General features: G+C 38.3%; 1 protein-coding gene across 2 annotated transcripts in view; it reads right to left on the bottom strand.

Annotated features, from left to right (window-relative positions):
• ssh2a (slingshot protein phosphatase 2a) overlaps window positions 1–23112 on the bottom strand; it is a 43666-nt gene continuing 20554 nt past the window's right edge. Inside the window, exons 1-14 of one of the 2 annotated variants that reach the window (XM_056473330.1) lie at window positions 20021–20502; window positions 11149–11261; window positions 8988–9052; window positions 8761–8882; window positions 7389–7454; window positions 7230–7295; window positions 6955–7149; window positions 5376–5469; window positions 4333–4461; window positions 4001–4047; window positions 3760–3906; window positions 3466–3666; window positions 2143–3016; window positions 1–1698 (exon numbers count right to left, since the gene is read on the bottom strand). In XM_056473330.1, coding sequence (XP_056329305.1) covers window positions 427–1698; window positions 2143–3016; window positions 3466–3666; window positions 3760–3906; window positions 4001–4047; window positions 4333–4461; window positions 5376–5469; window positions 6955–7149; window positions 7230–7295; window positions 7389–7454; window positions 8761–8882; window positions 8988–9052; window positions 11149–11261; window positions 20021–20148 — 3519 coding nt within the window. In that variant the 5' untranslated portion in view covers window positions 20149–20502 and the 3' untranslated portion in view covers window positions 1–426. Of the gene's footprint in view, window positions 1699–2142; window positions 3017–3465; window positions 3667–3759; window positions 3907–4000; window positions 4048–4332; window positions 4462–5375; window positions 5470–6954; window positions 7150–7229; window positions 7296–7388; window positions 7455–8760; window positions 8883–8987; window positions 9053–11148; window positions 11262–20020; window positions 20503–23112 lie in introns of those variants that run through there. The other variant, XM_056473331.1, reaches the window with a different exon arrangement.

The raw sequence follows: 23112 nt of genomic DNA, 5'->3' as shown, positions 1-23112 counted from the left end.
TTAAAATAGTGCAGTTTTATTTTATAATAGTCACAGCTAAAGCACAGGATAAAAAAAGTTGTCAAGTTTACCTTGGTTTCAAACAGAATCATGACTCCACATGCTGTCAGACATACAGTCAACTCTACCGTTCAAGCCAGTGCAAAATACACAAATAAAAATGCTATCTAAAAAAACGAAACATAAAACAATAAAAAAGTTCAACAAGAGAGTAAAGTGCATGTTGTAAGAAACAACCCCCTTGTTTGAGTTGCTACCTGAAAGTTTCTGAACAAAAAAAACTGACATACACTCGCTCACACGTGACCTCATTCACACCTTCAGTAGCACACTAATTTAGCTTAGACTTCACTGAATAAAACCTAAATTGCAGTCAGAGAAAGTTCGTTACACTGACAAAAACAGCGAGTGAACGTTCAGTAATGGTCACATGGTGTTGTACAAAACAGTGACTGTCTTTTTCTTGTCCAACGCTTTGCGCAAGCGGCGAACGGGGTGAGTCTTCACATGTTGCGGTTGCCGTGTGGACAAGGAAACAGTGGACTGAATGGGGACGTGTTCTGGGGAGCTGGCTCCGCCCACTTGGGTCTTCTGTATACATGAGGGTAAAAGGTGGGCGGAGCCTTCTGTCCTGCCTGCATCCATCAACTGGACTGCAGAATCAGGGGTTGAAGGGCTCTGAGGTAGAACGCGCTGCTTCTTATGAGCGTCATCATGGCTGTGGGTCGGTGGCAAGGAGTGAAAGGTGGACAAAGAGGAAAAGGAGGGCTGATAAAGCCCTGTGGAAGCTGGGTGGAAGTCCCAGTCGCTCAAATCATTAGTAGACAGCTCTAGTCGGTCCAGTTTAGCAAGTGAGGCAGAGCGTTTCATGAGCGAGGGAGTGGTGAGGCCGGCTTGTCTAATGCGGGCCTCAATTTCCATGGCTCTCTGCCACACTGCTGGTGCTTTGGGTTCAAACTGCTGCTCCCCATCGCCATCAGATGACTGGTTTTCCTCAACCTGTCCAGGGCTGACTCCCAGTCCTCCAGCTTCATATAAAAATGCCTGGAGCTCTCTGAGAGTCTCCTGGATTTTCTGCAAATCCTCACTGCTACGTGCTAGCCGCACTTGAGGTCTTAACGGGTCGTCTACATCTGTCTCCAGCTCAGTTACTCCTTCTAGCCACAACAGGGAGGAAGAACAAGAGCTGGGCTCAAGAGTGGGGTTCAAAGTGATCTGATCGGCCTCCAATGAAACACTCCCTTCAAGAAACACAGAGAAGGAAGGATCAGGGATTATACCAGAGTCTTCATCATCAAGCACTTTGGTGTCATCTCCTTTTCCCTGTGTAGTCTTTTGGGACAGGGCAGTAGAGTCTTCTGGCTCATCAGAGTAAGACTGTGTGCAGTCCAAACATGGGGAAGGAAGAGGTGAACGAGAGAAAGGAATCTCTTGACCCTGACGAAGTATAAGCTCCAACTGCTCGGTCACCCGGCGCACGGATCCTGAGGGCCTGTCGGAGAGAGAGTGAGGAGCTGGAGCCGCTTCCTCATCCTCCTCTTCCAGTGTTGTAGTCTGAGGTGAGGTGTGTGCCAGTGGCAGACTGCAGGTTTGTGATGTGGATTCCAGTTCAGTAACTATATGACGCACAGACACAGTACTGTCATGAGCAGAGGGTTGGGGCACTGCATCGCTATGCTCCTCTGAGTGGGTGTGGCACTAGGGAGGAGAAGAAAGGAAACACTGATTACAAAAGGAGGAATTATACTTTATAACCTGAATTGTTCCTTAAACCCTTCACATAAATACTAACTCATGAGAAGAATGGTTCAGTCAAAATGGTTCACTTGCATCATTTAAGAACCAAAACTCATAAAACACAAAAGGATGGTAACATGGTACACAAAAAAGCATCGTGAAAACTGAAAGGCTCTTTGTGTCCCTGAGGCTAAATGAAAACTGAATTTTTGGCTCAACATTTTGTTGAAGTGCAAGTCTAGTTTAAACCAGAAGGAGGCATGGTTGTACTGGATTTACTTGTTTGCACTTCCTGTACCGGTTACTAGTAAATCAACAGAGGAGTCATTGCCACTTATGCTTTATTATTAATCTTTCGTCAAATCAGGAATCAAAACAATCTCTGAGGGGAGTGCCAACTCTTACCTCCTCAGCTTCCTCGCTGGGGTCATCCAAGGGTGGGGTGCATCTGGACTGAGGCGACTGCACTGCAGTTGTTTCAGAAAGTAAGCAAGGGTGATTGTCCTGGGACAGGCAGAGGAACTTTTCTCTGGCACTAAAAAAGTCAATGCTATCTGTGCTGAGGCGAGACACGCTGGCATCCGCACAGTCGTCTGCCTCTCCTAGATCTGCTGCATTAGGGTTGTTGTTATCATCACTGGAGACAAACTCTGGTACAGCAGGGGCTTCTGAGGGGCTGTCAGCCTCAGGCGTGCTTGAAGAAAGCAGATTCCCTTCATCTATACCGACAGCACTTTCCAGACACAGTTCTAAACTTTGTGACACTTGATAAGAGTCATTCTGATCAGGCATGTCGGGGGACAACTCAACACAGTCTGTTTTTGGTTCAGGCACTTGGTGAGAGGACTGGGCACCGAGGTCTGGAGTTGTGTCTCCTCCTCTCTTCTCTGGTAAAAGAGGAGAATCGAGGACGTGTAGAGCAGGAGGTGGGTGATGATGAGAAACAGGCTCTCCCACCGCAAGGTTCAAAGTGGAGTTCCTCTGCTTAGAGCCCACTGTGGCAGCTCGTTGTCTTGGTTGTGGACGGAGGAAGAGGTCCTCATGTGCCAACTTTGAGGGTGTCTCACACGATTTATTATGGGTGTTGCATGCAACAGGCCGGGGATTGGTAAGGGATTCGAGCACAGCAATGCCCAGCATCTGCTGGATAGAAGGAGAATCGTTGTTGTTGTGAGGATCTGAGCGGTCCAGTGAACGAGGGGACTTGCACAGTGGCTCGTGACCATCCGAGAGGTCAGTGTCTGAGTGGGAACGCCACAACTTGTTATGCCTCTGTTTGCTATAAGAAAGAGCAAGCAAGAGACACGATAGTGTCAAAGGAGCATCTTTCATCAATGTGGTAGAAACACTAAATAGCAGGCAAATCATAAAGGGTGGTGACTGATCTACATAGCTCAGGGTGTGTGAATGGAAATACAAAGAGAGTATGACAGCAAAGGCTGCATGACAAAAGGAATGTGGAGAGACCTGCATAATACACATGCATTAGATGACATTAGCAATGAAACGTAAAAACATTGAGTCAAAAAGACACAAGCATTTACTCAATGGAAACTCCAACCTTGGTCTCTGTTGATCTTTTAGAATGAAAGTATTGCATTTAATGCAAAGGTCAATGCATGTCAGTAAGGCTATTCTCTTACTCTTTGTTTAAAAGGTGAGGCTGTGTTGGATAAGGAAAAATTTCAACAAGCACCTGACCTAAGGCTATGTGTGTGTGGGCCATACCTGGCAAGCAGGATACCCTGGTACTCTTCCAGCTGCTTCATGAATGACGGGTTTGGTTTGGTGACAGAGCGCCGTTCCTTCACATGGTCAAAGGCTCTCTCCAGGTCCCAGCCATACTCCTTCATAGCGTAAGCAATCACGGTGGAAGCAGAACGACTCACTCCCATCTTACAGTGCACTAGACACTTCACCCCTGCTTTCCTAGATCACAGGATGTTCATGAAACACCACTAAAGCACACTTCCAAAGAAATAAGATGGGACAGACAGGACTGTTAAAAGGTTTGAAACTTACTTGGCTTTTGAAATGAACTTGTAGGTGTCGTTCCAATACTCTAGGAGGTTTGTGGCCTCCTCGTCATACACTCTTATGTTGTGGTACTCAAATAGCCCGGGGAAGAAATTATCAATCTCTCGCGTCACATTCAGGATGTAGCGAACCCTGAGGAAGTGGGGGTGGTAAAATCAACAATGACTGCATGCAGCCAAGCGGATGTATTATTTTAAAAGAGTGGCCTGGAACAACAGTCACTTACCCGCTGTTCTGGAGCTCCTCAAGGTTAGAGGCATTCCACTCTGAACCCTAAGAAACATACACAGAAATTGAATATTACGGCTGAAGCTTCTGAAGCAAGGATTGTCCAAACCTGCTCCTGTAAGGTCAGCAACTTGCAGATTTGTGTTAACATACCCCAATAAGCCATAAGCCAATGATCAGCTCATTAGGGTTTATTTAAAGACAGTTATACAGTAGCTAAACTCTGCAGGACACTGGGCCTCCAGGAGATGGTGGGCCATCCCTGTCCTAAAAGTCTACAAGATTGATCCTCTTCAGCAAGGATTATAGACAATGGAGTTGGAGACTAACCAGGTAAACATGGTCAAAGATCTCAGTGGGACTGTCCATCTGGCCCAGAATGACGATCATCTCATTGTCAATGAACTCCTTGAACTCTCGCAGGTTGCAAACCATTTGCATTTCTAGCTCAGTCCGAATCTGAAAAGTTATAATACTTATTATAATACACATCTATTAACAATTTTCTGAAATGAACCTCAAGACGTGCTGCTCTTATTCATGACATATTGATTTTGGTGAGATTTTACTGGAGTCATCAAATCAAAAGGGTTAGTTCACATAAAAATGAAAATTCTGTTATAAATTGCTCACCCACGTGTCATTCCAATCCCCTAAGACCTTCATTCATCTTCAGAACACAAATCAGATATTTTAGATGAAATCTGAGAGCTACATAAACAGCAATAGTCCCCAATTCAAAGTCCAGAAAATTACCCAAAAACATTTAGATGGCTTCAGTGGTTCAATCAGAATTTTATCTTGCTATGAGAATACTTTTGTGCGCACATAAAACAAAAATGTAATTTTTTTTCTCAGTGTCAGTAGAGAGCATGTGTTCATGAAAGCAATGTGCACTTTATGTGTGTCCTGCTCAGTTGCGCTGGTGACATATACTTAGTTTCAAACAGAGGAAGTGGCGTGTGGGCATCCAGGGTATACATCGGTGCACAGTGCTTATGAACACACGCCCTGTACTGACACTGAGGAGAAGTCGTTAAAATAAATAAATAAAGTTTTGTGTGAAAACAAAGGTAGCTTCGTATAGCTTGATAATATTGAACCACCGATTGAACCACTGAAGACGAATGGACTGTTTTAATTATGTTTCTGGTACCTTTCTTGACTTTGACCAAGTTGTGACCCTTGTTGTCTATGGAGGATGAGGGCATTCTTAGATTTCAACTAAAATATCTTAGTTTGAGATCTGAAAATAACAAAAAGTTCCCTGTGGTTTGAAATAAGTGATCAATAACAGAATTATAATTTTTGGGTGAACCGACTCTTTAAGGAGATTTAAGATTATGTACAACATGCACAATAGATGTCTATACCTCTTTTGAAGTGACGTTCTCCAAGTCCTTTTGCATCATGATCTCTCTCAAGCGGGTCTTAATCAGTCTCTCCGTTCGCTCTCTCTCAGTTGGCCTGTACACATGAAACCCAGAATCATAAATCATCCAGTTTGGTCTCAATGTGAGGCGTGCCTCACATCATATGATTCTTTGTGTGTGGTATTGTTCAAGTAGAGCTTCACAAAAACCAGAAATCTCAGAACCAAGCCTTTGTTTGACTAAAACAAACAATTTGAAATCAAATCCCAGCTCAGCTGAAATACGTGCAACAAGTAAATGTGCGTCATCCCTAGACCTCTCGTGTTGGGTTCATCACGGGAATAGTGTCTCTTCATTAATAGCAACACAAGCACTGATTGGCTCCCAGGGGACCAAACTGTGTTCTTAATCACTACTAGTAACCTTAAAAACACTGCTGATATAAGTCAACACTCTCTGCTGGTGGTTGTGCATGTGTGGGCAACACAACATATAATGTGAGGGACGAAATTTAAATGTTTACAGGCCAGCATTAATAACCTTTTCAGGATGAGGGCCTGGTCACTTAGAAGCAAAAGAAGACTGTTACACATCAATTATATTATATTATATTATATTACACATCAATTATACTAGATCTCTGTATAAAAAGAAACTCTGGACACCTTAGCTCATTCAGTTAACCTAATTAAGACCTTTCAAGGAAAAAGTTATCTCTATGGCTTAACCTTGTTGTCCTCTTTCAGGGTCAATATGTCCAAAGTATCTACAAGATCGACAAATTTCACTCACCTTCTTCAGCCAGCTGTTTCCATCCATTTGCCACTCTACCTATTCTGGCCCATTTTTCCGACTGTAAATCAATCTATCTCAGCATGGAGTTATAAACAGCAAGTGGCCACAGCGTGCATGTTAAAAACACATGCACGTGGGAATGCCTCCAACACAGGGGAAAATCCCCCCTACAATCCAGGCTATATCTTATAAGGATTACACCATCAGTCAACTGTGCATCTCAGAAGTTAGGTTCGCCTCCTCGATTTGGCAATAACAGTCGATCTATTCAAGGAATGCCATTCCTACTTGTCCTGCTCTGATGCAAACTTGCCCTTTTGGCCTATACAACAGAACTCTACACTTGCATCAGACACCCACATGACACACTTTTCCATAAACAAGGATTGATTTACAACCCAAACATTGCAATTCACCCCTATTGCCTATAACACTCAACAACATCAACTTGACCCTAGTTGTGCAAAGCATAATAACAATACCCTTGTCTTACATGCTGAAACAAAATAATAAAACTACAGAACTATTCGAAGGCTTTGTTTTTTTAAAGTAGTCTCTAATGCTCACCAAGACTGCATTTAATTGATTAAGTTTCAAATAAGTGTTGACTATCATTGTTGAAAAAACTGACATGTTTTCAGAAATCTTTGACAGATTTTTGACACCATTTAATGTATCAGTATAATGTACCCTAGCTGAATGAAAAGATTTGATTTTAAGAGATTAATATAAAAATTGTACCATCTTCCAAACTTTTAAATGTGTGTACATGCATGTTACTCACACATCAGTGAACAGCACGGGCGAGTCTGCGCGATGGGACTGCACGTCTTGCATTGCGTTCCATTCATTGATGCAGTGCTGATTGGAGGTCACACGACTCTGATAGTAACTAACCCAGGTCAGGAAGAGACTGCCGGGGTAGTAGTTATGACATCGGGCAACCTCACAAACCTTATGCAGGGACTGCAAGGCTGACCTGCAAGCACATGAGAAAGGAATTAGATTAAATGTTATGTAAAGCATGAAAGTGGAGACACTCGTTTCACAGACACTCACCACATGGCCTGCACGGAGACTGGTTTGAAGACATGGACACGGTTAACGGTGGACACGCTGAAGCCACTAGTGAGAAGAAAACATCAACTTTCAGTTTGAATACATTTAGAAGTTCAAGTAGAAAGCAGAACTGGTTTGTGTACGCAGGTTATGCCTCACCCGTCTCCATCCAAGTGTATAAGTGTATCGCTCCATAAGGGTAAAACCAGCCCAACTGTGCAAGTTCTGCAGAAAACACATCACATGTTATAAGCACCACCTACTTGCTGAACAAATGCATTAAAGCATAAGTTTTATTCATTTATTTAGGTTTTAATGCCATATCAGCAAGACATAATTTACAATCAGTCAGTTTTTTTAAGTTAAATTGCATTATACAAAAAACACTGATAACAATAAAAACTGATGAAAAGTCATACAAGATGTTTGAATTTAATTAAAAATATAAATATTCTCAAATACTTCCAGAAGACACCTTTTTCAAGAACTTTCCTTAAAATAATTCCTGAACAAAAACCGTCTAAAATAATTTCAAATAATACATTCTATTAAATATGTTTTATTGTCAAAATATTTTTAAACCTGTTACTAATACGTTTCTCTTCCCCTTTCAATCAATGACTGTGCAAGACCCAATCCCAATTCTTCACGTTAGTGCTTCCCCTTACTCCTACCCCTCGTTTTGCGTGTTCACCTGAAGGGCTAACAGTGTCCCAATTCTCTTTAGCTTGAAGGCGTAGGGCAAAGGGAAAGGCTAGATAGCCCTTGAAACAGAGATTTTTTCCAGGACCATGCTTGAAACCAAAAGGTACAAAAATTTCCCAGAATACACCATCTGTGGCAAAATGGCTGCACACAGAGATCAGGAGATGTATTTTTGTGATTATTACTAAATTTTGTAACAAATATGCAATGTTTTAATAAATTCATAATGGCATTTGTGTTTTACTGTCATGCTTTAAAAAATAAATAAGTAAATAAAATTAAACAAATAAAAAATAATTTAAAAAAAGAGCTTAATTTCGCCATCTAAAATCCACAATAATAACTCCTGTATAGCAGTCCCACAACATACTTTCATATCTGTCATTCGATACCCTGTCAGAAAAGTCTAGTGGCTGGGAATTTGCTTTTTACAGTGTCTGGTATAATGTTAATGTTGTTTTCGAGTGTTTACATGTACAAATATGGCCACAGTGTAAATACACATTACAGTTACGAGCTTATTGCCACATTATATCGTTATGATAACATGATATCGTTGCCTTCTGTAATTTCCTGAAGATAAATACCAAAAAATAATGCAACTGTAAGAAATACAGCAGTCACAGTCGTCAATCTCATATAAAGAGGTCGCGATGACATATGACGACATGTACAGGTGTTGGAGTGGTGTCCCATTTCTTAGGGGTACAATTATAAAGCCCTTCCCCTTCACACTCGGTTTCAAGGGCCAAGGTGCAAGGGTAAAAAAACAGAATTGGAATTGGGCCCCAAGTCTTCACTGACCAAGCATCTTTATTATACTGACCGGTCTGAATTACTGAAATCCATTCCCAGCACCACACTTTCTTCAGTGTCCTGTCTACCATTGGTGGAAATGATCACCATGTACCGTGTACGGACAGCATAAGCACTTTCTAACCGGACAGCCTGTGATAGAGACAGAATCAGAGGTTAATTTCAATGCCTGCGTTTTTCTGAAGTGTATTCTCATGCCTGTGTTTTGATTAATTATGTGTAAATGATAGTAGATACCAGGCGAATAGTGTCCTCTGGACGCAGCAGGGTGAACATGGTCTGCAAATGCTGCTGAAGGTCACCTGTGAAGGAATCATTAACAGCCATAAAGCTTCAGATAATAATGCCATGACATTTGCATACTATAGTTAAATTACCCAGAGGTCATTTTTATTTCCTCGCAGTCAAGACACAAGTTCCTTGTCTGGCTGATTAGCACAAGTTTGTATATAATTGCTAGAACTGTTAAACTAGTTGGAGGTATGCTTGATGAGAGCTGTATTCAGAATACTCAAAAGGTTTTGGTGTGTTCACACTCGTAGTTTGATTTTATTTTTTTGTTTGAGCTGAATGAAAATGAAACATTTGACCCAGGTTCATGCAGCAATAAGCTGTCATTTTTTAGAGTGAATCTAAAAAGCATAAATAGGGAAAGCCTATTTAAGACTTACATATAGTAATAGAACTTATTTAGCACAGACAGTAAAACAGTTCTTGTCTATATTATCAGTTTATATTATATTATTATAACTTGTGAATAGCTTTTAACGTGTAAAACAGTAGCAGAAATTCCTCCATAGGGCTGTGTGATCAATTTAAAATGGTATCGAAATTGTGATTTGGACATGCGCGATTTCTAAATTGCCTTACTGCTCGATTTTCCCACAGTATGCTATTTGGACCAATCATAATGCAGCACGCCTAAACAGAGTGCGAGAGCAAGAGACTGAGCTTAATGACAAATAGCCTGCAAAATTTGTTCAGCACAATAGAAAAAGTCAAAATCTGTGGTGTGGGATTACTTTGAAAATAGGAAGGCTGATGTATTGCAGAACCAGGTAATTTGTAAGTCAGTCATAGATTGTGTCTAAAATTTAAAGAAGAAAAAATGAAAAAGCACTGGGTGTTTGGGTGTCCTGTGTTTGTCTGATGTATTTAGTCTACGGAATTGTGTGTATTCCATACTAAGTATGAAGCTGAACGGTCAGCTCGTTACGTGATCCGCGAAGCAGCTTCCTGAAAAGTTAAATTTAATGTTTGTCTGAAAAGAGATGTTTTCAACCGGGGCGCCTGGAATATGTGCGCACTCAATATGCACGTGTGTCGCTCTCAATATGTACGCACAAGCCGCGCACCTCCATTGGAAACAACGGACTTGTGCAGGTAAAGGCCCCAATATATAAACGACCTATTTCACAGCAGCGTCACAAAGAGGTCTATGAGCATGGTGAAAAAAAATCTGTGGATAGTTAAAAAACATCTAATCATTTTCCTTTGGAAATGCATTTCAGATTGACACTGCAAAACGTCTGTGTGGGTGTCAAAATTGTGATTAAATTCTAAATCTAAATATTGTTCAAGAAAATCGTGATCTTTTGCCCATAATCGGACAGCGCTACTCCATAGCACACACAAACAGACCTGCTGCAAGGAGACAGATTTATGAACCACACTGCTCAAGAAACCAAGCAATTGAATGGCGCTGAATAATTAATTATAATCTAACTTAATTAATTGTGATCTCTTATGTCTGACTGTAATGGCTTCTGGAGAAAAAAAAAAAAAAAAGAGATTTAGTTTTGTTAAAGTACTCAATGGACTGCTGTTGTCAATTATAATCGCATGTAAGTGAAAGGGAAGCTAGCGGAAAGGGAACTTTCTGTTCGTAAATATTATGAGGACACATCAGTTATACAATGATTTGCACAGATAACTCTACAATGAACAATGCAATATTACATCATTCTGATATCACAGTGACTTCTGCTCTTAAAATGTGATTAAAGATTGAAGGCATTAAAAGCATGTATTACTGCATGTGCATGCTGCATTATATAATGACTGGCAGTCTCTAGGACCTCTTCATAATGCATTCCTGTAAGCTACCGGCCGGGTCTTGTAATGAAATCAATGCTGTTTATCAGCATGCACCATGGTAAGTCTATTACCATACATGCATATGGATGTACACAAATATTCATGAGTGACAAAAACGGCCTTGATTTCAATGGCAGACTTATGCATTGCCATATGGAACAGTTCAATTGTGAAACTAAACACAACAGAGACATATTCAATAATGCGTGTTGAGCAGTGTCTGATACGCAGAGGGGGGAAAAAAATAAAAATAAATTCACACAACACAACTGCATCAAGAGAACTGTGTGTGCTTTCATACCTGTGTGTTTGTTGCGCCGCTGTGTGATGCGGGGCGCTGAAGAAGGGGAGGAGCCATTTCCCCGCGGGAGGAAGAGGGCGGCACCTTTCACAGTTAGGAAGTTCTCGCTGATACTGATAACAAAAACAGCCACAGAAAAGAGACATGTTAGAGATGTACTAAAAAATAAACAAGTCCATGCAAATGTCAACCTTGCCATTAAAATACTGAAACCCTTTTTAAGTTGTTTGTTTAGGCTTGTATTTTACAGAACTGTAAAATTACTCAAATGTCTTTCAATGATTTCAAGTTATTTTATTTGATTTACTAAAGTCACACAAGTGACATTTTCACATCGTTCACATCCGTAACGGAGCTTTTTACACATAAATGCAAAAATGTTAAATAAAATAAAATAAAACTAAACTATTTTGTTCAATAGAGAGCCACTTATTAACCTTTTGATTAGCATTATTAATTTTTGGGGGTTGCGGTTTACATTTAATAATAATAATGATAATAATTATGTGTGGTTTGCCAGACCGCACACCACACACCAGCTGATTGGTGGAGAGGAGACAGAGTGATGAAGCCAATTATCATATGGGGATGGTTAGGAGGCCACGATGGACAGAGACCAGTGGGCAAATTTGGCCAGGATGCCGGGGTTAAACCCCTACTCTTTTTTCGAAGGACATCCTGGAATTTAACAACCACAGAGAGTCAGGACCGAAAGACGGCGCTCAATGAGCAGTATAGAGTTCCCTTCACTACACTGGGGTGTTCGGACACAGACCGCAGGTTGAGTGCCCCCTGCTTGCCTCACTAACATCATTTCCGGCAGCAACCTAGCTTTACCATGTGGTCTCCTATCCAAGTACTAACCGGGAACAGACCTGCTTAGCTTCAGTGAGCGACCATGTGAGAGTTGCTGAAAACTAGCTACATTTAGTCATGTCATTTAGTCAGTTCACTTTTGTCGGTACACTTTTGTCCAAAACGACTTCCAACTGAGGAGGAATTCAGCGATTTAACAAGAGGTAATACACACACAAAAAAAATGTTAATTACACAAAGGAAAAGTTTGTGGTCAGAGAATTTAGTTCTAGAGTTTACACAAAGTATGTTGTATACTGTAAACTCATAGGCTCATGCTGTGTGCATGTGAGTGAGATTGTTTCCAGAAATCACTATGGAAACGCTGTTGTTTATCAGCATGGTCATGGCCTCTACCCGGCAAAGGTTCAGTTACAGCGCTGAGACCCGTCTGACCCATAACAGCTGTCATTATGAAGCAGCCCTTCATCTCCACACTTGCAGTGACCAAAGGGCTCACTCATCAACCGCTGCTCCTGGATAACACGCAACAGGCTTTGGACTTTCCACCCCTGAATCTGGAGTAACTTCTGAGGAATCTACAGAAATGCCAGTCCTCCGTCTCAGGGGTTTGGGGGAGGAAGAACTGCAGAATTGAGGGAACACGAGAAGCTCAAGGGCAGTCACGCCCCGAATAAAAACACAAAGAAAAAAAAAACATTAGGCCCAGTTGAGCTCATTTCCCACATCCCAGTCACCCCTGACCCAGCTGTTTCCTCCCTCTCTAGTCTGTTTTTGTCTCGTGTCTATATCACAGTTTCTCTTTAAGAGGCCAACTGTCCAAATCGAACATTAGCTAAATGTTTTTTGCTATCAAAACAGTATCTTTAAACTTAATACAAAAATTCTAAAAACAACAGAGCACAGACTAACAGCTGAACTTCTAGATGTTTATATAGCAGTGCTTTCTTCCAAATGCCATGCCAATATTTTTTATATTAAGCCACTAAAATGAGAAATATTTAGTCAAAATGTGCGCAAAAAAAAACACCAGCTATCAAAATAAAGGTTTAGGATAATTGAACAAATTGTGAAAAACGTATTGATGTAGTATGTCCAGTAGACGTGTCAATTGATATGCCCTTTTTAAAGTAACAATAATATTTTTTACAGAATAATTACAAATATGTAGGGCTGGGCAATTAATCGAAAAGTAATCCAAATCAACATTCAGAACCTTTAATCGATCTAATCTTTCCAGGTAAATTACTGTCCCTACCGCGTGTGGAGTCACATGACCCTGCTCTGTTAAGGCTGATTTATACTTCTGTGTCAAACACACGGGTAAGGTCCGGCGCAGCTTGCTTGTGGTTGTATACCCGCGAACCTCTCAAAAAATGTAACTACACATCACACTTTTGCACTACATTGACAATGATTGGAAGCTGTGCCAGAAATGACTTGAGAGGGCACATTTTCCATTTCAATAAAATTATTATTCACATTAAAATATTTATTTACAGAAGACTCAAGAAATGCACTGTTTAAAATATTATTTACAGGATATACAAGAGTTCTTTTATTTAGAAGAGATACTGCTTATTTTCTACTTTTAAACACATTGAAAATAATTATGTTTCCAAAAGCGCAGGGTATATATTTTTACTTTCTGAGATAAAAAAGTGACTGTTAGTTTTAGGAAATGTGTGTTTAAATTTCAGTTGTTCAACGTTGAATAATCATAGATAGTAGATAGTGTGTATTTCCTTTATTTTAAAATCAAGTAATGCACCCTTTATTCAAAAATCTCTGACTTGTATTATGTGAGCATATTTACTGTACAAAACGAATCAGTGAATTATGAGGGCAAAAAAATTGTAAGTGGATTTCAATTCACTGAATATGCCCAAAAATGTCATCTGCAAAAATTTTAAATAAATGTGTGTGTGTTTTAATCTTTTAAAAAGTAGAATCAGTAAAAATGTTATAAAAATGCTAAATACTTTAAGGCCTGACAGAAATTAGGGACAACTGCAAAAAATAAAATACATAAAGTAATTAAAACAAGTTAATGTTGCACCCTGCCACTAACATTCATAAGAGATGCTTTCTGGAATACTTTTATAAGAATCTTTTAAAGCTACAGAAAACAGGACCAGAAAATTACTTTAAAGCAAAATCTTTTTTCATGCTCTGCACGTTGGTGCTCGAAGCATCATCTATCAGCACAAGAGGGGTTATGAGCTGCAGGCTGATACAGGGTAGTGGCTAATTTTACACAACTAAAAATAAACGGCAAAGTGAATGAATGCTGATGGACTTTTACAGTGTTGGTAACTACTGTATATCATCTCATGTATCCAAACATGACAGCTGGAGAAGTGCTTGGGACAAAACTTTGCAAAAAAGTTTCAACAAGCCTGCAAAAAACATGCAAACTGCTTGACTGTAAAGACCTTAATGGCGTGATAAGGATTATTGACTTTCCAACAATTACTTCTTGATTTTAAAGTTTACACAAGTCACCAAATTAATTTTAATAAGTAAAATACTGAAACTGGTATCGTAATAAGTGTGCAATCTTAAAACTGACATGCTAAATAAATCAAAATTAGCAAAATGACATGTATAACAGTCTCTAATTAACGTACTTCATATTAACCATCAAGACTGTATAAATTGCAGTCTCGTAGTCTACTAAATTCCTAAAGCATTTGGCACCACGGATGCCAACACCATTTCAGTGATGTGTCAAGAATATGACCCGAGACGCTGTGCCAGACTGGTTTTTGCAGCATAAGTAGCGCAGTATCCGTGTTCAGGGAGCGTTAAGGGCACCAGGGCCATTGGTGAAATGCTAGTGGGTGGAAATTGCAACCGAGGCAGACATGTAAGGGCATACGCATCTACTCCAACACACAGCAGAAAAAAGAAGAAAATCCAGACGGCTCAGACTGAGGAAATAGACAACCTGCCTGTGCTCATCTACACGGCAAAAGAGAGAGAGAAATAAAAGACTGGGAGTGTCATCTTTTGGCATGAAGCACTGGACAGTACTTGTTAGGGCACAGACACAATCATCACTATGTAAGGGCCAGTTGAGAGCAGTGCAACTAGCTGAAAGATGCCTGACCCCCACCTGTCCCTGGCCATATTAGTCACTCTCCCACTAGGGAAAGGATAAATATAGGCCCGGGCTGAAGGCCTTTTGAGTTCAGGCCTGATAGAGATTCAGAGAGAGAGTAGGAGATGGCATTCTGTCACCTTTCGAGATATAAATTAGGCCTCTGGCCACTAATACAGAGACATGCAGTTATAAATAGACAAAAAGTGAGATCCATGGAGGTTTAGAAAACCAGAATGAGGACAATCCGATCAAACGCCAAAGCAAAACTTTGAAACTACAGGCCTAGATTTTAAAAATCAGATGTGATAGCAAGGCACTATTCTGGTACATTGTCCTGCTTTAGGATTGGTCCAATTTAGAGACCAACTCAAGTTGCCGACTATACGGAGGAAGAGACAAGGGTCAGTCCAGAGAAATATCCTTGAATGAAGCCAAAGAAGCTTCTCTTTGAACTACATTAAAAGATAATCCCAAAAACCTCAAATAATATTTAAAACAGTGAGTGAGTGATGGCAATAGATTGTTATGATAATGAATTTTAGGCCATTTATTTAAAAAATGGAGTACAAAAGTAGATTTAGAAATATGGAAGGAGTTGATTGCCAGTGAGAAAGCTTTTTCTGCACCCCTCAAACAAAGGTCAAATTACATTTTGGCTGTTTCTCAATTCCAAGAACACTGAGAATGAACTTGCGTTCTCGTGAAGACCGTTCTTACCAGTTTACCTTGAACAAACTTGAGAGATCGCGAGAGCACAGAACACGTCCTCTGAGAAATGAGATGTTGCAGATAGTCACATGACCTTCACGCATTTTTAATGGAAAGATTATTTAAACATTACAGCATACACACAGCGATCTAGTGTTTTTCCCCTTTTTAATATATATAACATGAACAAAAACTTTACAAAAAAAACTTCGCACAATACAAATAGACAGATTTTTATGTGAATTTTAGCAACCACTTAACAACCTTAATGCGTGTATGCCCTTATTTTCATGTTAATGTCTACTTTTACCGTCTCGTTTAGGACTCCTGAGATAAATAAGTTGCATCTCTGAACTTTAATTATAAACCAGTATAAAATGAAATGCTTCCAACCTCCTTCATTCAGCCGCAATGACTTCTGGCACTTCTCAAGTGAGTTTTGCGCTCAAGTCTGCATCGGTGCTTACTCAATATCAAGAACACATCCGGGAATTCATACGTCCTCCATTCTTTGGAACTAAACTTTGGTGGTTGATGATGTTACACAAGAACACAAGGATGTAAGAATGCTGAAGAGTGCATATTGAGAAACAGCCATTGAGCCTTAATTATTTTGCATGGTCCAACAACCCTGTTATTTAATTTCATATAGAAATATATCAATTAAATAACATCAAAATTTCCATTTACTTCAGCTCGATGCCAAGCCACCATAATCAACTTAAAACTAATATACACAAATAAGTAAAAATGAAAGTTATTTAAAAACTAATTAAAGTAGCAAAATCTAAAAAACAAATAAATAAAAATATTATTAAATACAATATTATATAAATAACACAAAAATGACACTGGGTTCCCTCAATCATGTTTACAATAAGGATCCATATATCTCATATGCAAATTGCAGCCATAAACACTGCTAACTACTACTGTTCTGCCACTGATAATCGTTTTGATTGATATAGGGCTTTTTATTGCTTTAAAATACATTGGAACATCTTTAGCATCATGCCAGCTGGGTTTTGATCTTGCAACACCCGCTCAGGGCTCTTTAAGAGGAAGCGATTTTACTAAACCTATTATGCTCTATATTTCAACAGAACAACTATGACTACCCTATGACAACAATTTGAAAGCCTATCATATTTGACTTGGAAGTTGAACAACTCATGTGCTTCCCTACGTCAATCTGTGTTTGAAGAATAGACAAGTACAGTAATTGTTTCTCACCGCAAGTTTCAACAGACCACTTCACTTCCTTCCAGTATATAACACCTGTAATTTCCCAGGTTAATCATTAAGGCTTGCTGGAAAAATAGCACAGGCCTAATCTTAACTTCGCCTTGGCAGTCTGTGAGGAACAATGAAGGTTTTTATAAGCTTAAACATTAGCATGGGGATTCCCATTAGGTGTCGTCTGTCCGATCAAACAGACTATAGTGAATTAAGTCTAAGGATTAAGGTTCACTGTGAATCAAAATCCACACATCTGGCTTTGCAAGATAAAACAGAACCGCAGTGATTGCGATTTCCAATTAACAGTATAATAAACACCAGTACTGATTCCACTGCATAAGGAGGAAAACGGATGATGCAGTAACACTATTGACGAACGTCAGGTGACTGCTGCTTAGTCAGTTTGAAAACAGCCGAACATCTCTGTTCTACGCACTGAAACATAAAAGAAACCAATCGACAGGAATTTAAGCCTGACTCTAAGGATTTCACAGTCTGTTGGGGTGTACAGCAATTGGATTTGGTACACAATGTTCAATCTGCGGTTTCAGGCTGTCTAGGGTCTTGGATACATGCAAAATCTGTGGTTGAAAAGCATGTTACCCTGTGTAAAAAAACAGAGAAAAACAAAACAACATATGCAAAAATTTAGTGCTTGACGCAAGTCTGTATTGTTACTAGATTACCATCAGGTTTTCATAATTAATGCTGGCATCTTGCTAAATCCAAACCATACATACATACTCATGCAATATGCAAATTTAACAAAACAGACCTTTTATGATACGAATGCTCATGACATTTTGCTGAACTTAAAGCAGCTCATCGATACGAAACAGTTTTCATGTTTCTGAACTTCTTTATAGTCTGAACAATTCGATGCATTTTCACTAGGACAAGTCACTCTTATTCTGCTATTTATCTTGACCTAAATGCAAGTTTTAATTGACTTTTTAAAAAGAGCCAATAACAATTGTACCTATGAAAAAAGTTTAGTTTATCTGGATAAAAGTATATTAACAGGGCTTCTGCAGGTTTAAAATTAAGTCTTGTTTTCTGGAGACAAAAAAAAAAAAAATCAATATGAAGTCAGTTTACATTTAAAACTAAACTTTGTATCTTAACTTTGCTTCTCCAGTAAAGTTATCTTAACCCTAATAATGGTTTAAAAACAGTATCAGAAAAGAAATCCAAAAGAAAACATTTATTGCATTGCACCCAACATTTAAATGTAACTTTAAGGCCTTAAAGACTTTTTCTACTTTCAGGGAATTTAAGTATTGAATGTTCCCCCTGAAACCATCAACGCCAATGAAGAAACTTTTTTAAGAGTGCATTAGAGTTCAAAGGTTTGGGTTCAATGAGGCTTTGTTTTTATAATTATAGTTTCACATAGACATAGGCCAGCAAAAGTTTCTGACGGTTATGATAACCTTGGATAAAAATATCTTGGTATTGTGATTACTGCTCGGCTTGTCACAATTTCTATTTTTGTTGTACAATATATTGCAAAATATATTGCCATAATCGATATTGTTGTCATTTTAAGACAACTTATTATATAACTAATTATATAATGCCAGAATAACAATATATTATCATCACAATGCATGTACACTCATCCAAAAGTACACATCAAATTTTATTCTTAAGAATATTTCATTTAATTACAGTCATTTTATCAGTTTAATAATTAGGCATTGGAATCAGAATGTGAAAACGCATATCCTAAATAAATGATTATAAATGTTAACCAAAAATAGTGCAAGGTAAAGAGTAACAAAAACTGCAATATCTGGCACCAGATCTATTTTCAGTGGTCAGAAGACAACAGAACACACACATAATATACAATAGAAATTTATAGTAAATACTATAGTGTTTTTATCCATACTACCACCAATAGAGATCGAGATGTTACACAATCAGCTAAAATGTTGCTAGAATTGGTTTATGTATGGGTCATATATTTTGCATTACCAAAATTGATTGAGGTCATGTCCATGTGTTGTGCGATAAATCCATATTTTGATTATTGAGACAGGTCTAATTACTGCTCTAAAATTTGTTCTTTTTAAATGTCTGGGTAAAAATAAAAAAAACTTTTTCCACTTTGAAAACAAAATATTTTATTTTGAGAAACATTTAAAATAATTTGGAACAGTAAATATGTCAGACTAAATAATTCAAATGAGTCATTATCTTCTGCTTTTTTACAATTTAAAGCGGCATCTTTGGATATCTTTTCTGCTGAAAAAAAAAAACGTTTTAAAAAAAGTGAATAAAAAAAAAATCTTACACATACCTTAGGAAGGGTATAGTAGAAAATTTTGGCTGTTTTAAAACCTTGGATTTTCCGAATAGCGCTATACCTTGAAAACAGTTACCATCCCATGCCTAAGGATGCCTTAACTTCATTGAAAGTGACAAAGGATTTATATTCCTTAATTCCCCCATTAATATTCCTTGATTAAAACCTTTACGACCCCCATACTTTTAAATGGTAATGTAGACATTCTACACACAGTACAAACACAAATCACTCATTACACCACCTACTACAACCTAAACATGCCATTACACTGTCTCCATATGTTAGCTCCATAAAAAAGCTACTAGACAAATACCAACACAATATACTCCTGACTTTATATGGTGTAGTTATGCTCAAAAATGTGGCACAGTTATAGTACGCCTCATCAATTAACCTCGTCGAGACAGGTTTGTGAATCACATCTCTCCTGTCATCTTTCACAACACACTGTTACGTCATCAAGATTTAAGAACCATCCACTTCTGCTTATTTTATGTCATGATGAGAAGTATTTCGCAGTTTCGCATTTACCGTCAATAATTGCATCCGTGTGAAAGTTCCAGTCTCGACTGCCAGCTCGAGTGTATTAAAACAAACAGCACTTAAAGTGTGTAGTGTTAAGACTTTACACAGTACAATGTAAGACTACTATATATATTGGTGATGCAAAACAGTGTACATTTACTTACAGCTGGTTGATCTGGTTTTGAGAAGCGACCGCGTTGTCGGTGAAGTACGGCATGATTTTTGCCCCGCAGCAGGAGCAGAAACCCTGGGCAGCGGAGCTCTCCGTGATCGGTACAGTCTCCAGCGTCATGACGGAGAAACGGATATCCTCAGACAGACCACTCAACAGCCATAATACTCCCTCGAATTATAAAAGGCGACCCAAATTAAATTAATCGTGTGATAAATGCTTTGTCCAGGCGGGTAAACGGTTTTAAAATGACCCGTACATAAGGCCTTAAAAGGAAACCAACGTGGCCTCAAAATAGCGCATTGGTTAGTAAAACAAAAACAAATCAGTCCTTGGATAGTTAACCGTTTCTTCTAGAACCACGAAACGAATAAAAAACCACACGAGAACTTACAAAAACAAAACGTACATGCAGCTTTGCTTTGGCATGAGCCGGCGAGCTCCACTCACACACACACACACACACTGTCTGTATGGAGGAACTGCGGTGCGGCGCACTAATGCTTGAACAGCGGGAAGGAGGAGCTGCTGACATGTGCTTCGGTATGGGTCCAATGTAGGGCTCCACAGACGGCCCACATTTTAGATACCCAAGCAACGACACGACACAGCGCGGGCAATCCGAGCTCAGCTGCGAAATCACGAGTCTGGAGTGCACTTCAGTGCATCCTTCAGTGCAGACAGTTGTTTTCCATGGCCAGTCAAGTGGCTCCTATGAATAGCTAAGGTTTAAAAAGAACACTGGAACAGGGGAAAATAAATAAATTTAGCAAGTGTTTTTAGAGGGCCGAGAAGCTGGGAGTGTGTTCATAGGCAAACCTTACAAAACATGTAGAGGACACTTAACAGCAAACTACAAATAACAAATGAGTTAAAAGTATATTGGTAAATTAGTGTGTCTTTATTTTGTCCTACTACATTATTAAAAATAAATTAAAAAGAGTAGCGGAAAACAAACAAATGTAACAAAATGTAATAAATAATGATGTAGGCTAAAAATACTCATTAACTAAAGTTGAATCTAATCTAATCTAATCTAACTACATAACTTTAATTAATTTCTTGTATTTATTCATTCATGGGTGTTTTCAGTTTATTTATGTTTTGCATTGTATTACAGGGCATCGATCGAGATCTTTGGCAACTTTTGTTGAAGGAGGCTTTTATTAACCTTCTTTAGTAGTTTTTTGAAACGATACATTGTCTGGTTTAGTCATGTAAATTATGGTATTAGACAGGGTAACAAGATACATATATATGTTTACCAATTTATATTAATTGGGATTTGTTTGAACTACAGAACAAAATACATAAAAAATAAATAAATAAAGAGACAAATGATTAAAAAGGTGAAAATAAATATGTAAATAAATTACATAAACTCAAATAATGAGTACAAAACTAAAATAAATAATTAAATAATAATGATGTTCAATACATTTTTGTACTGGACAGCTTTCCAGTGTGTGCTGGTTAAACAAATTTGTTAATTGTTGCTGAAATGTAAGACATCTGAACAATACAATAACACACCAAGAAGGGTTTGAAAGCTCAAACAACACAAAATGTTGCATGGTCCACCTGGTTAAGTGTTAAAAGAGGGTCCATATTTTATAAAAATCTTGTAATTGTCCTTTAACAGTGTATGTTCTTCATTTAAATTACAAATCATAAGGATCAATTTCCAAAATGTTTGGATCTTATTGCACTCCCATACAAAATGACAAATGGTACCCACATCTTCACTGTATTTTGTACAACTTTCAGGAATATTTGTGGGATACATACAGTTGAAGTCAGAGTTATTAAACTGAGGGATTTAACTGGGAGAAGATTGTGTTCAACACATTTCTAAACATAATAGTTTTAATAACTCATTTCTAATAGCTGATTTATTTTATCTTTGCTATGACAACAGTAAATAATATTTTACTAGATATTTTTCAAGACACTTCTATACAGCTTAAAGTGACATTTAAAGGCTTAACTAGGTTAATTAGGTTAACTAGGCAGGTTAGGGTTAGGCAAGTTATTGTATAATGATGGTTTGTTCTGTAAACTATCGGAAAAAATATATAGCTTAAAGGGCTAATAATATTGACCTTAAATGGTTTTAAAAAAAAAATAAAACTGCTTTTATTCTAGCCAAAATAAAACAAATAAGACTTTCTCCAGAAGAAAAAATATTATCAGACATACTTTGAAAATTTCCTTGCTCTGTTAAACATCATTTGGGAAATATAAAAAAAATTCAAAGGGGATTTAATAATAACTAATTAACTAATTTCAACTATATATTATTAGCTATTAATCTACTGATTCACGCAAATAAAAATGTCAAAAGTCAAATTTTAACAGAGTAAAGATCAAGGTCTTGTAGTGCAACCTGAATGGGTAAATAAAATATCTGGAAAACTGTTTATTAACAACTTTCTATGAGCAGAAAAATAAGTTAATTTTTTAAATGACAATTTATATTTAAATAAATCATTTTTATTACAGGAATGCGCATTTCCCTTCCCATGAAAACAGAAAAAACTGCCTTTTCATTTGATTTTACCATTTAAAAAAACACCAGAAACTTTCAGCGTTCAAACTTGACCAGTTTGTGAGATTCACCCTTGTGCTTTTTTAAGATCCTCTTGAGAATTGTTGTAATCAAAGGCCTGGGCCAATTGAGGTCTGAATGACAGATTTCTCAGAGAGGAGATAGACAACATGGCTTCACACAGGTGAAAATGCTCAGTCCAGGTTATTTAGGCCATGGCCTGTTATACAAGTCAACACACACAACTAAACAATGCCTCTGTTGTCATGCAAACTGAGAAAGACACACGAATAGCAGGCTTTGAAGCAAAAACTGTATTATAAGGACGTAGACTCAAACGTCAACAAATACTTTAGGTTTGATTCTGAAGTCACGGCATAGTTTGTTAGGCAACCACAAACATTTGCAAAATAAGACACAAACACATAGCTGTTATGTAAATCAAGGCAATGACTTGGCCTGCCATTGCTATTTACAGGCAGGAAGGAAAAGCAACTATACTTAAAATACATCAATCACATTTATTTAAAAAAAAA

The sequence above is a fragment of the Danio aesculapii genome, chromosome 15, assembly GCF_903798145.1.
Source record: "Danio aesculapii chromosome 15, fDanAes4.1, whole genome shotgun sequence".
Taxonomy (NCBI): Eukaryota; Metazoa; Chordata; class Actinopteri; order Cypriniformes; family Danionidae; genus Danio; species Danio aesculapii.
This window is presented reverse-complemented; position numbering and strand designations above follow the sequence as displayed.